Source organism: Accipiter gentilis, chromosome 28 (assembly GCF_929443795.1).
Source record: "Accipiter gentilis chromosome 28, bAccGen1.1, whole genome shotgun sequence".
NCBI lineage: Eukaryota > Metazoa > Chordata > Aves > Accipitriformes > Accipitridae > Astur > Astur gentilis.
In genome coordinates this window covers 12,254,973-12,268,584 of record NC_064907.1, presented here as the reverse complement: position 1 = coordinate 12,268,584, position 13,612 = coordinate 12,254,973, and the positions used below count along the sequence as shown (strand labels likewise).

The following is a 13,612-nucleotide window of genomic DNA, read 5'->3' as shown; positions in this document are numbered from 1 at the left end:
CAACAGCAAGGCAGCTTGAGCAGTGGTTCCCCGCAGAGTTAATTCTGATGCTCCTTTATAGGCAATGAAAGGATATTTAAATGTAAAGTAAAAACAGATTCTTTTTTAGTATGAATAGATCTTTGGGAGCTTCCTTTTATGCATCACTTGTTAGGTGGCAGTAATGTGCTCAGCACTGTACAAAGTCACAAAAATGAATTCTCAGCCTTCTCTTGAAGGGATAACAACTTCAAAGATTGGGGGAATGCAAGATGCGTTGGATGACCCAAGGGAGGTAGTTAGCTTAGGAGGAAAAAGTTGTCTCTGTTTCTAGGTCTTTCTTCAGCTATGCTGCTGGTTACTGTTGTTAGAAGAGGATTCTTCATAGGTATTGGAAGCTGTTCTCAAATGCAGTAGCACAAATGAAAGAAGAAAAAACCTTTCGTTTTCTGGGAGCTTGTACGTATAAAGGCTGCAGCATGCTAGTCAATATGTTTGGATGTAATTTTTGATATACATGAAAACTAGAGAAAATCAGTACAGATAATAGGATTTGACTGTGAAATTTGAAACTTTTAAGGGTATTTTTAGCCTCTGTTCATAGTATTTAGTAATGAGGCAGGTTTAAAACAAACTGCACTCCCTCAGAGCTGTTTCCTCCTACCTTCTGAGGCCCTAAGAAGCTGTTTGTTCCTTAAAGATTAGGATTCAACATTCTGTATTTTATCATTGAGACGTTTGCTCTATGCATTAATTTGTAATAATGATTTTGGCTTTAGAGGTGGTGTTGTCTTTGGTGTTATAGAAATTGAGTCACTAAAGCATCCTTGAAATACATAATCTGCTTATTTTTTTCCTATATAATGTATATATAATATATTTTTGTATATAAAATATATATAATTTTTATATAATATATACACTTATGAAAGTGTTCCTATTCTTTGGATGATTGTTTGTAACTCTTCTCTTTGCACAGGTCTGAGAGCAGTGCCACTCTTCAGGGTCAGATGAATATCCTCTTCACTTTTCTGTTTTGTGCACAATGCTTTCTTTGAGCTTGAGTTTGACTGTTGTTGTGATACCCTTTCTTCTTCTCGCTTGATTCTTATAGCCTTTCATACTGCTTTGTCTGTGGTCCAACTCTCTTGTTGATGCAGCAAGTGTACCCTTTGTCTTTAACAGGGGTGTTTTAAATTTTTTTCTGTTCCAACAGTATTTTTAGATAGAACAGAGTGGAAAACATGACCACTTCTCCAAGGAAAATTTGTAGGCTTCACTTTTATTTTCCTTTTGAATTGGAACAAAACCAATATACCCAAGATTTCTTTTTTCACCTGGAAAATTAAACAGATTATCAGACTAGCCCCAGAAGACCAGATCATTGCAGCTTTACTGTAGTTAAGCCAGTCTCATCTTTTTGCAAATAAAGAACTTTTTAAATTAAAAGTGCGGATGGCAGGTTATTTGTTTAATACATGAGACTGAAATTCATGCCCCGTTTTTGTTTTACTTGATTAAATTATGAGATGAGTTTTTAGGTTGAATGCATTCAGTGTTGACATAGGATATTGGGGGCAGGTGGTAGGAGCCAGGTTTGGTTATGTTTAGCTTGGGAACAATACCATGCTTGTGCAATCACCCAGGTTTGGTGAGATCAGAGAGATCTTGTTTCTGTTTCCTCAGTACCAAGTAGGCAGATGTACATGGGATTTCCAAGGAGGTTCTGGGAATAACCTATGTTTATTGTGGGATGTTTCCTAAATTTTGACCATCCACTCAGAAGTTTCTATTGCATACAGCTCTTGGAAAGAGCAGCTCTTACTAAAAGAAGGCGGCTTCAGAGCTGCTGGGAGGTGTGGTCGGCTGTAGCCACAGCAATCTATAATGATCATAGGGCACATACACAGTGGTGGCCTACCACCTTATGATATGGGTGTCTCTGATCTCTTTTGTTATTATAGAAATACAGTTATACTGTCATTATGTCTATTTTGTATAAGTATCAATGCTGGGTTTTTTAGTGCCAGGGTTTTATTTTGCTTTTTCAGTACATTTTGCAGCCCATAGAGAGGTAGTAAAGCCTGTGTCTTCTGATGGTTCTGCAGAAGAGACAGGAACCTCTTGTTCTACACACTTGTGAAACAGCTGTGCATGGAGATCATAATTGTGTGATTAATCATGCTTAAAACAGACTTGTGATGCATGTTTTTTATGTGGCATGGATGTATTTGCTTTGCAGGATTATGATGGGAAACGATGCTTCAAAAATGTTCTTTGTTTGAGACAGAGTATTTTTTTAAACAAGATACTGAAACATATCTGTGCCTTTCATGTGGAAATGCATGCGCTTGTCTCTAGAGATGGACACAGAAATGCAATTGGCCTTGCAAGTGCGCATGCCCTTATGCAGGAACATGGAAGACAAAATAGGTTTGCAGATGCGTTTTGAGAGGCTGATTATAGAGTTGGTGCTTAATGTAATGCACTGATTACATTGGGGTCTAGTCATGCAAAGATTTACAGCCGAGGGTCGTACTGACCACTGTTAGGAATCCCACTGACTGCAATTTTGAAAGAACTCGCTGTGCAAGAGAAGTAAAATTTGGCATCGTGGAGCAAACACTCCAGATGATCTCTAATGTAGTCTCCAAAAGCTGACAGAAGCTGCAAAAATGGCTTTGGCAAGTTTCTAAACTTCTGTCTCGGAGAGATTTTTCTCTGTATTGATAGAAATTATATGCCTTAGTTTTGTCTCTTTCAAGGCAGTGATGGATAAATTTCTGAAATATGAAAAAGCTGGGGGAAGCCTGAAGCTATACAAGTTTTCCTTTTTCCTTCTTCAGCGTGTTGTAAAAACAGTGTAAATGTTTGAGATAATAAAGGAAGATATGCCAAGGAAAAATCTCTTGTTCTCTAACTGTATCCATTTAAGATGTAATCATTCTGGTGATGGAATGTTATGACTCTGAAGGTAACGCATAGCATTCTGATCTGTTTAATCTTTGAGATGTCAATACTCCGCAATAATGCTAATTTTTAGCTTTTGTCATTTTTTTTCAAAGGGTTAGATGCGAAGAAACCCAGTTGTGGCATGAAAATGAACATAAGCTTTTGAGATCCACTTACCAGGAGAGGATGCAGGTTTCGGCCACAAAACGAAACCAACTTTTTCAAGAAAAGAAATGGTTACAGGTAACAGGACTGCAAAGTTGTCTATAAGAACCAGTGCTGCATGGGGAAAAGCTTGTAAGCTGTCACACAATTAAATAAATTTATTGTAATAGTGACTTTGCTTCTGTGCAGCAATTAGAGCCTTGGCTGTAGTCCAGTTGATAATCTAAGTGATGATTGGAGATGGCAGCCACAGGAGCTGTGTTAATCTCATTATGGAGAAGCAGAATTGGAAGGCACTGTGGCTTGTGTGCGTGCTTTAACTTTCCTCATTATCTTTTTAAGTGTGCTCTTTATGTTCTAATTTGCCATTTTAATATTTCACTGATCTTCAGAAATTTTTATTTGAAGACAAAAAGTTTTCATCTGCTTATGGTTACAACGGACTATAAATACATGATTTACCAGCTTTCGTTCCTGAAAGATGATTGATGCATTTTATAAGGGTGAAGGAATCATCATGGAGCAGTCAGCATTTGCCAACAGTAACTTTACACTGACTTGTGATGTCACAACGTGGTACTTTGGCAAATGGAATGTTTTTAAGATGGCTTCTGTGCAATTTTAAATCTGCAAGCCTTTTAAGCAAAATTTAGCTGTTTCTTTTCACTGTCCTTCAAAAATCGGAGTTTACTGTCTAGTACAAGTCTTTGTTCCACCTTCTTCTACACCTTGGTGATCACACTTGGCAATGTGACATCTTAGCTAGTAGGTCTAGTTTTCTTTTCTTTTCTTTTTTTTTGGTGGTCTTGTCTTGGAATCTCATTATTTTTGATACTTTTCTTCCTTTGGATCTGATAGTTTAATCATCTGTGTGTTTGTGTACACACAAATATATATATATATATATATATAACCCAGAAAGAAAGAGAAAAGCATCTTAGATGGCCATTGCAAAACCATACTTAGGATAGAAAAGACATTTCTTCATCTAGTAATCACCTTTGCATTGTTTAGATTTATTTCATCAACATATAAGAGGAGACATAGTGTAGTTCAACATTATCAGTGTCCAGAAAACTATTTTTGATAATCTAGACATCCAGCCAGCCACCTCAAGATATTCAGCTGAAAACTGCTGTACTTAAGACTCCATGACAGCTAATGTTTTTATACTTGCTCCAGGTGAATCTTTATTTGTATATAGTTATACTAGGGTCAAATGAGCCACATTGTTGTACAGGCATGCTATTTATAACCATTTAGTCAAAATTATTGTGAATTCGAGGTTCTGGAGAATGCTGATGTGTGATGTTTGGTGGCTCCCAGCATCCCTTAAGGATTGCTCCTGCCCAAAATCTCACCTGATGTCAAATCAGGTGGGTTTTTTTGTTTGGTTGTTTTTTTCCTCAGCCCTACTTTACTTTCCTTGTCCTTCTACCGTCTCTCCTGTTGGTTCTGCGTTTGTCTTCAGGGTTTTGAGAGCCTGTGACAGTATCTAAAATTTATGTTTTAATGTTTCTACTGCAGTCTGTACTTCATGCAGCACACCAGCCCATAAGTGAAGCCGGAGGTTTACAGTCAGTACTGATTAGCTGTTGCGTTAGAAATCTCAGTTCAAACTCAAATCCACAAAGTAAAACTCCAGCTTATGTTTAGTGAGCTGAATATCATCTGCTGCTCCATGCTGAGACTTCAAGTCCTTTTTATCTGTCCCTGGAGGCTGACCAAGAGCATATTAAAGGCTTCTTGGCATTTCTGGAAAAGAACGCGGGAGAATTCCAGTTTACTGACTAAAATTGCCATTCTCCCAAGAATGCCTGTGTACTATTCCTGAGCAGAACAGCTTTCTCTCTGTGAATGCAGATTGCGTGCTTCTGGTATCTATTTATGTTGTAAAAACATTTCAGTACTGAAAGTGTGTTTGTAAAATGAAATTCTGTTCATCTCCCTTTCTGTTCCCATGTAGGTTGCTTATTGCAGTGATTGCAATTACTACATTTTCGCAGAATATAAAGGTCTTTGTATTAAGTAGGGCCTATTAAGATTTTGGCAGTATTCCCAAACCAGTAACACAGAGACAGAATTGTCCTTTGTATGCACTAAAAGCCTAATTTGAGACTGAAAGAAACAAAACTGATGTTTTTGGCCTGCTGACCTTTCTGTCCTTGACAAATGCCTGTGGGTTGAAACATGGGCCATTCTGTTCTCTTGTTGCTAAATCTAAAACCAAAAAAGGAGGAAAATAATTGATGAATCTAGTGTGCAACACTGATATAAGTTGAATTTTTTTCAGCCAGTCAACCTTTTAACATGCAAGGACTGTTTCTTCTTGTTTTAAGTGATACTCGGGGAGCTTGTTGCAGTGCAGCAAACCTGAAACTATGTTGTTGACAAAATGAGTACTAGTGAACTAAACACTTAAATTACATGGAAACATTAAAAGAATGTTCAGGTTTCAAAGTGAAGCACTCAAAAAGCAAAGAAATGCCAAAGTCAGTTATCTGTGCATAGTATGTATGTTTTATGAGTGTCTTTAATTATATGAGCATGCCTTTTTTGTCCTGAAAGATAGCTGAAGATGGAAAGTGCTTGTTCAGGTACTCAGAATACCATTTTATCTTTATTACTCAGTATTCGGTCCCAGAACCTTTTTACTGTATGCCACTCAAATCCTCTTTTGGATTCAGATTTATTAATTTGTGAATGGGCTCTTTTTTACAGCATTAATCAACGTGGCATCTGAGTGATTCAAAACCACTTAATTTCATCTCCGCTACATCACTTTGGTGAAGAGTTATTTTTATTGCGATTTTACAGATAGAGAATGACGAAGTGAATTGCCATAAAAAGCTATATGGTCGTTTCTAACATCAGTTTTATAATGCCTAGTTATTTACCTGAAAAAGGGTTGGTGGTTTGGTGTGGTGGTTTTGTTTTGGGTTTTGTTTGGTTTGCTAGCTTTTTTTGGGGGGGGGGGAAGTGTTGGGTTTTTTCTTTTTTTCTCCATTTTTCTTTGTAGCTAGACTGAATATGGTCAGAGGATGGAATTGTGAGCCTTGATTTCTGTTGAGAGTCTATAGATAGCACTTCAGAGACCCCTCTTGTTGTATGGAAAATGGTGAACATTCAGTCTGTGGCTCAGTGTGGAGATTAATAGTTTAAATGGCTTGCAAAGTTTCACAGAGACTGTAAGAAATGTAGGAATAGAATCAAATTCTCCAGTATGGTATTCAACTACTTTGATAGCGAGTAGTTTTCCTTTGATTTTGGGGGTGGTGGTGGTGGTTTGTTTGGTTTGGGTGGGGGGTGGGGTGGGGGTGTTTCTTTGTTTTTGTTTTGTTTTTTTTTTTAATTTTTCTTTTTTTTTTTTTACTTTTCAATTTCTGGGACAAATGAGCTAAGGGTCACATATTAAATAACTCTTAACTCAGCAACCCCAACTCCTTCATGAAGAAGTGCTCCTTCCTTTTGGGTGCAAGTATCTGTTAGGTTTTCAAGGAAAACTTAGAACATACTCTTGCAAGAAACATCAGTATCATAATGCACAGGGTTTGAACTTCTGGCAAGATGAGTTCAGCTGAGGTTGAAGCTCTGGTCATTTTCAGTTGAGGGAGGGATTTTGTGCTTTTAATTAAAATTAAATATTAATAATCAAAAGGACTGGCCAGACAGCCAGTGATTCACCACTTGCATTCTGTGCTTGATGTTGGATTGGAAGCCTAGAGGAACCATTGCAGGGATATTCTGCAGGCAGACAGATAGATGACTGATAACTTTAGGTGCCAGTCTGTAGCAAGATTCTGTTGTCATGGTTGAACTGAGATTTTGGGTTTTTTGAGGAAGTTTTTAACTTGGGAAGTACCCGTGTATTTTGAAGGTAAAAGGTGACTGACGGTTAGTGTTGGAAGAGGAACCTGAAATTTGGTGTTGAAATGGAGGTGGGAAGCTTCAGACTGTGTAAGCACTAGAGTTTCTAAATACAACGGACCTAAGAATTTTTGTGTGACAACAAAAGAATGTCTTCTCATTTAATGTGCTAAATTGGACAACCTTAATTCATGCTGCTTCTGAGGCTGGTACTGCATTTTTCTAGGGGTAGAGGGGTTTCTTTAACAGGATTCATAGTAAATTCAGGTTTCTGTTCTATGCAGAAAGAAATTGAAGACCTCCGAGCAAGACTGGCCATATTAGAAGCAAAAGATCAACAGCTAAGAAGAGAAATTGAAGAACAAGATAGGCTTATTCAGTCACAGGACTGTGAACTGACTGCTTTACTTAGCTGCATTTCTTTGAAAGAACTAGAGGAAATAAGCAAGGCTGTGGATGACACTTTAGCATCCTCCTATCAAATTCCATTCAGTCTGGATCTTCCAGGGACAATAAAGAGGTATTTAAATGTCAATATGTTGTCAGTGATGTAGAGCCTTGTATCTTCCCCAATGTACTGTTGAATTGGCTGTCAGTTGTTTTCTTCATAATTAGCTGGATTCAGACACTTCAAAATTTTCTAAGAACAGATGTTGAAGGTCTAATATTAATATACTTCCTCAAGAAGGAAGACTTTGTAGTTATTTGAACGTCCTGCACTCAATATTTTTTATGGTAAAGTGCCACCTACAGAAAGAATGTGTATTTATCGACCGTTAATACCAATCATCACTTTAAACTGTTTCTTGTTAACTGGTGGAATTTTTTCCCCAGCTTGCTAATGCAGTAATTACAACATATTTCTCACAGCCTGAAAGTGTGTACTAGGCACCACCCAAATAAATATTTGAGATGCTTCTTGCTTCAGTGAACTTCCAGTCATAATAAATTCTGATGTGATGAGTGTGAGGCTCAGATAGTGGACTCAAGGTAGTGGGGGAAGGGATGCAGCATGAAGACTTTTGGGACACCTACAGTTAAATGCACAGCTTATGATTCCTTTAAATGGAAAAGTAGCTACTCTTGGTAACACTTTGGAAATAACCTCATCTTTATTGACAAAAGCAATAGAAGTGCTGAGGGCCTAAACTGTACTGGCAGTCAATGGGACGTTGGTGATGGAACTTTGAAAGTATTACTGTTGCTGTGTCACCAGGACAAAATAAAATTCCTGTTTATCTTAACTTGCATTTCGTCCAGATAAGCAATAACTATGTTGCTTGCAAATTTTTTTCTCCCTTCATGTTTATTGGATTTAGTTTGGTTATATTAACATTCATGAGAAATTGCTGCTCGTGTGTGCTAATTTATACAGATATTTTTTTAGTCAGCAGAACATTTTGTAGAGGACATATTCCTCTCTTTTGAGGTTTGTTTAAAATTTTAAATTGGGTTATGGGAAATAGTATCTTGAATTAATTTTAGTTTGTTTTAATGGTATCTTATACCTGTGTTTCTGAGACTGAGGAATAAAAGGTCTCAAGCAGTCTGTCTGAGAACCTGTGCTTTGATTTGAGTTTTCTCTTAGTGTTGGATTTGCTTATGAAAGAATATTTAGATTTCTTTTTTTCTCTCACATTGCTGATGTGACATTTGAGTTGCACTTAACTCTTTGGGAAATTATTTAAAGATGAGTTAAAACAGTACTGGTTCAGGAGGAACTTGCTCCGAGTTCTTTGCTCACCAGCACCATGAATAACACAGTCATGTCAGGGAAGACAGGCATTCATTATTTGAAGTGGGTTCAGAACTTTAATGAGGATTTAGAATTAATTTCTTTCCTTTCTGTTCATTTTTAAAAGATGCCTTGAATGGAACTTTTCTGGTTTATTTTTGTTTGTTGATCAGCTTCGTGTCACCAGGGCCAATGATTAGGTGCTTCTGCTCTCTTTACCGTAGCTGAAGTTCCCCTATTGCAAGGAAAAGATAAATGCTGGTTTGGGCTGTGCAAGTAAGCACACTTAGGCAGGCATCTGTGACAGCCATCAGGAATGGTTTAAATCTCCTATATCAGGTTACAGTTGGGTGCTCTTTTCAAACCGCAAAGCCTTTACTGACCAGAACTAATGGCAATGATGTAGATGCCCAAGCTTAGGATCCTTGGTTCAGAATGTGAAAGCTCTGCATTTAGGTCCTCTGCAGCCTGACTGGATCTGAACCTACAGCCTCAGAGCAAGCTCTTACCTGCTAAGGATTTCAGTGTCCTGGCAGGGAGTGTGATCCATCACAGTTCTTAAGCTGGGCCTTAATGTAGTCAGGAATGTAAAAGCAGAAATCTGGCAAAAGGCCAGAAGACTAACAGGCAAGAGGAGACCTGACTCTGGGAGGGTGAAAGTGGAGAGGATTAATGGTTATAGCATTCAGCTGAGGTGAGACACAAACCTGGTGGTCATAGCTGTTGAGGGAGTTGGCAACTGTCCATCAATGAAGTGCTAGATTTTTATTTTTTCCTCCTCTTCTTCCCAACTTAAAAGCAAAATGAGCTGGTAGGAATGCATCACAACCTGGCTGGTGCAGTCTTTCAAAGAAGCAAGGTACCACTCACTGTCTATTCAGCAGCTTCTGTCCTCTCTGCAGGAGATGGTGGTGCTCTCTGAATTAAAAATGTCTTGTAGGTGTTTTTTCTACATGATGTGGCTTCTTGGTCTAGTACATCCTATTCAAAATCTGCCCAAGTGTTGCGTATGCTGTGCCTGCTGCTCTATTGAAAAATGCACAAGCTGTCTTTGGAGCACGGACAGAAATCTCCAGTCCAGCTGTGTGACTCAACCACTTTATCATGTGGCCTCATCATTGCCTTTGATTCTTGAATCTCTTCCCCCCCAAACCACTTGCTACTTTAGGTAGCTGAAAGCATCCCAGAGCTGCGCTTGCGTGATGGTCAGCAGGTACATTTACAGCATGGGTTCTCTGCCGCTGCTTGCTTTCAGGGCAGGCTATATATCCAGAAGGGCTGAGGGAAAGAAAATGCTCCTGCAATGGTTGCAGTTATCTAACAGTGAGAGTTAAGCTCACTGTTTAACTGAACCAAGTGATGGGTGTCTTCCTTTTAAAGCTGTGCTGTCCATCATACCTCAGGTACAGTGTTCTTATGTCTGCATCCAGTTGTGTTCTGTTCTGTCTTTCTGTAAGGTGAAAAAGCAGCAAGCAAATAGTGAGGTATCTTGGTGTGGATATACTTCCTGTGTGCCTATGGGCATCCCCCACATTGTCATACAATTACAGAATAATTTAGGAGGTCATCTTCTAAAATTCCTGCTCAAAGCAGGGCCACAATTTCCAAGTGACATCAGGTCGCTCAGGGCCCCATCTGTCCGAGTTTTGCCTGTCTCCAGGGATGGAGATTTTGCAGCCTTGTTAGGCATCCTACATTTCACCACCCTTGCTGTGAACTCTTTTTTTCATCTCATATTTAGCCAGAACTTCCATCATTGCAACTTGCATTGGCTTATCCTAAATCAGTACTTCTTGTGAAAGGCAATTGTATATTAGGTAACAGGTTAAAATACTTGATGAAGCCAGTTCAGCATATTAGTTTTAAATTCCAAAGTCTTGGGATATGTAATGTGAAAGATTTTTCTGGAAATGTACATTTTATTTCATGAATCATTGCAGAGAAAAAGTCTTCTAAAGTTAGGGCTATCTGTATGAGAAATAAAGCTATTACTCATGCACATATACTAAAGATCAGTGTGTATGTAGAAAGTTGTTCAGTATCGATGGGCTGTAAATTACAAGCTCCTGGCTATTGAGTTGGAAGATGCTATGTATTTATTCTAACTGCATTGTGCTAGTGAGTAAAGTACTGCTATAATGTGCTTTTGCATAATTATTTGTTGGGTACATGAATTGCATTCAGCACTGGAATAACACAGGGCTGATGTGAAGCATCTCTTAAGACAATCTGTGCTATAATGAATCATATTGAGTGGCTTGCAGCTCACTATAGAATACAAATTATTTTGCTTTTCTGGGTCTAAATGCTATTAAATAGCAACTTATTAAAGCAAACTTCAGGGAACATGAGAGAACGTCCTAAATGAAGAAAAATTGCCCAGATAGAAGTGTGCAGAAGCAAGAGAGCAAGTCAATGTAACATAGGGCTGAGCATTGTTTCTAAGCTTATTTTTCTTGTCAAATGCTGTTATTTTCAGAAAGATTAATAATCCTTTGTTTTGTCTTGTTTATCTTTGGTATGTGGTGGACTTTTTGAAAACAAAAAGCCTTTGTCAGTAACTATAGCATGCTTTGAGTTTGAAGAATTGAGAAATGTTAGACACATTACCCTGGGCCCTTTCTTGCAGGCTGTTGGAAGCAGAGGTTAAAACCTGGCCAGTTAACATGCAAAAAAATACGTTAGCTCGTGATTTGACAGGGATTCTCATCGAGGTTGAGACCACAGAATGTGGCTGTTTTGCTCAAACAGGCCTAATTGCTCTTGGTAAACTAAAGGGTGTAATCATTATTACAAAACGAGGAAATCGCAGTGCAAAAGCTCAGTTTGCTTGTGTGGGGTTGTGAGGAGATGTGTTTAAAAGGTGGGAGCAGCTGATGATGTGTGCACCAGGACATGTCTGTGTTTTAACTAAAGACAACATATTAAATTTGGAGTTAAATAGGTCTGAGTGTTCCAATGTGAAGTGCTTTCTCCTGGAGACTGCAAAAGGTGACAAAATATATAATTTCTGTATCCTCTACTGAAGAGGACACTGTTTCAGAAATATGTCTTTTTAACTAGTGTAACTTGAATCTTCTCATTATAAAAGAAGACCATGTTAATTATTTGACTTACTCTCTTTAGTACCTGTTGTTTCCTTTTTTGTTTCTTTTCATTTCACAATGAAAACTGGAGAAGTCTGTTACACTTCTGTTCATATGTTGTTTCATTTAGTATTTTCTCTTTTGGTTTTATCCATATCTACAGATGCATGTGACTGTACAGCATGTCATCATTAAAATAAATTGCAGAGTTCCATCTGGACTATTGTCTGGGCACTGAATGCTGGTTAAAGGAAAGAAAGTCAATTAAATATCTTTCAAAATATTTGAATATTTCACCTCTTCTTCCACCCTTCCCATGGAACAATTTTTAATTAGTAGGAATTTGTTCCACAGTGGGTGTGTGGGATCTTCTGAAGATAGGGAAATTCTCTATTCTGTATATTAGTTATTATAGTACTGTCATGGCCAGTGGTGCAAGGAACTGAGCTTGAAGTTTTATGCAATCAGTTCACTCTGCTTTAGTGATGCCTGGAGCTCATCTGACAAAGATTAATTCAAAGTGAAATACAAATGCTCAGGGGGTTGAAAACCTTATTAGTTGGAATATACTCAAAGCATTCGGCAACTTCAGTTGAGGCCAAAGCCTGATAAAGGCAAAAAAGGTGGGTATTTTTAGAGAAGTTAGTTTACTTAGGAAAAGTTGGAAAAAAAAGACTTATACATAGTGTCACATATTAACTTGGGAAAAGTGGCATTTTGGATGGGCTGTCATGTCCTGTCATTAGGAGATGCTGCTTTGTACGCGTTTTGTTGTTCTTCAAAGTATATGTCCACATGAAATTTCTAGTCAAATCAGCACTTAGCAAGCGACATGAAATTACTGAGGAAGTCTGAATGCAGCCACGTTTATTCACATCAGCCTTTCAACAAAAATCTTAGCCTGAAAGAATTGCATTTAGAAGAAGCAAAACAAATTGCACCCTAGCCTTTCGAAAAGATATCATCCGTTGTTTGCTCGATAACATGCAATCTATCCAGGAAAGTCCTTTTTAAATATGTGGTTTAAGGTTTTCTTTGGCTATTTCTGTGAAAATGCATACATATCAAAAATATTCTCTGGGAATAGAATGGTAGCACAAACACAGAGAGCAGAGGGATGAAATGGCTTTACAGCATCAAAAAGTTTCTACTACAGTGCACACACAGGCTGCTAATAGTCCTGATTGCTGGGCCTGTGTGTGGGACAGCAGAGAACTGAATTGTACTTTTAATGCCAGATACTCTCGGAGTCTTTACTTGTGGGTTTACTTCTTGGGTTTTTGGGTTGTTTGGAGCTTTTTGTGTTGTCTGTGCTTCTTCCTGATTTCACAGCTTTAGTAGTGCTTAGTTACAAGTAGAAAGTGATGTTGGTAGGTAGGTGGTGTGGTTTAACCCCAGCCAGCAACTAAGCACCGCGCAGCTGCTCACTCACTTCCCCCCACCCAGTGGGATGGGGGAGAAAATCAGGGGGGAAGTAAAAGTCATGGGTTGAGATAAAGACAGTTTAATAGGACAGAAAGGAAGAAAATAATAATTGTGATAATAATAATAAAAAGGCAATAATAATAATAATAAAATTAATTGGAATATACAAAACCAACAGTGCACAATGCAATTGCTCACCATTTGCCAACCGATGTCCAGTTAGTTCCTGAGCAGTGATTTTCCACCCCCCAGGCCAACCCCCCCAGTTTATACACTGGGCATGACATCCCATGGTATGGAATATCCCTTTGGCCAGTTTGGGTCAGCTGTCCTGGTTGTGTCCCCTCCTAACTCCTTGTGCCCCTCCAGCCTTCTTGCTTGAAAAATCCTTGATTTAGTCTAA

The 13,612-nt window shown here is 38.3% G+C and overlaps 1 protein-coding gene across 1 annotated transcript in view; it reads left to right on the top strand.

Moving 5' to 3' along the window:
* Positions 1–13,612, top strand: part of DISC1 (DISC1 scaffold protein) — a 205,931-nt gene that overhangs the window by 61,407 nt on the left and 130,912 nt on the right. The window contains 2 exon segments of the mRNA XM_049831349.1: positions 3,045–3,174; positions 7,248–7,483. Coding sequence (XP_049687306.1) covers positions 3,045–3,174; positions 7,248–7,483 — 366 coding nt within the window.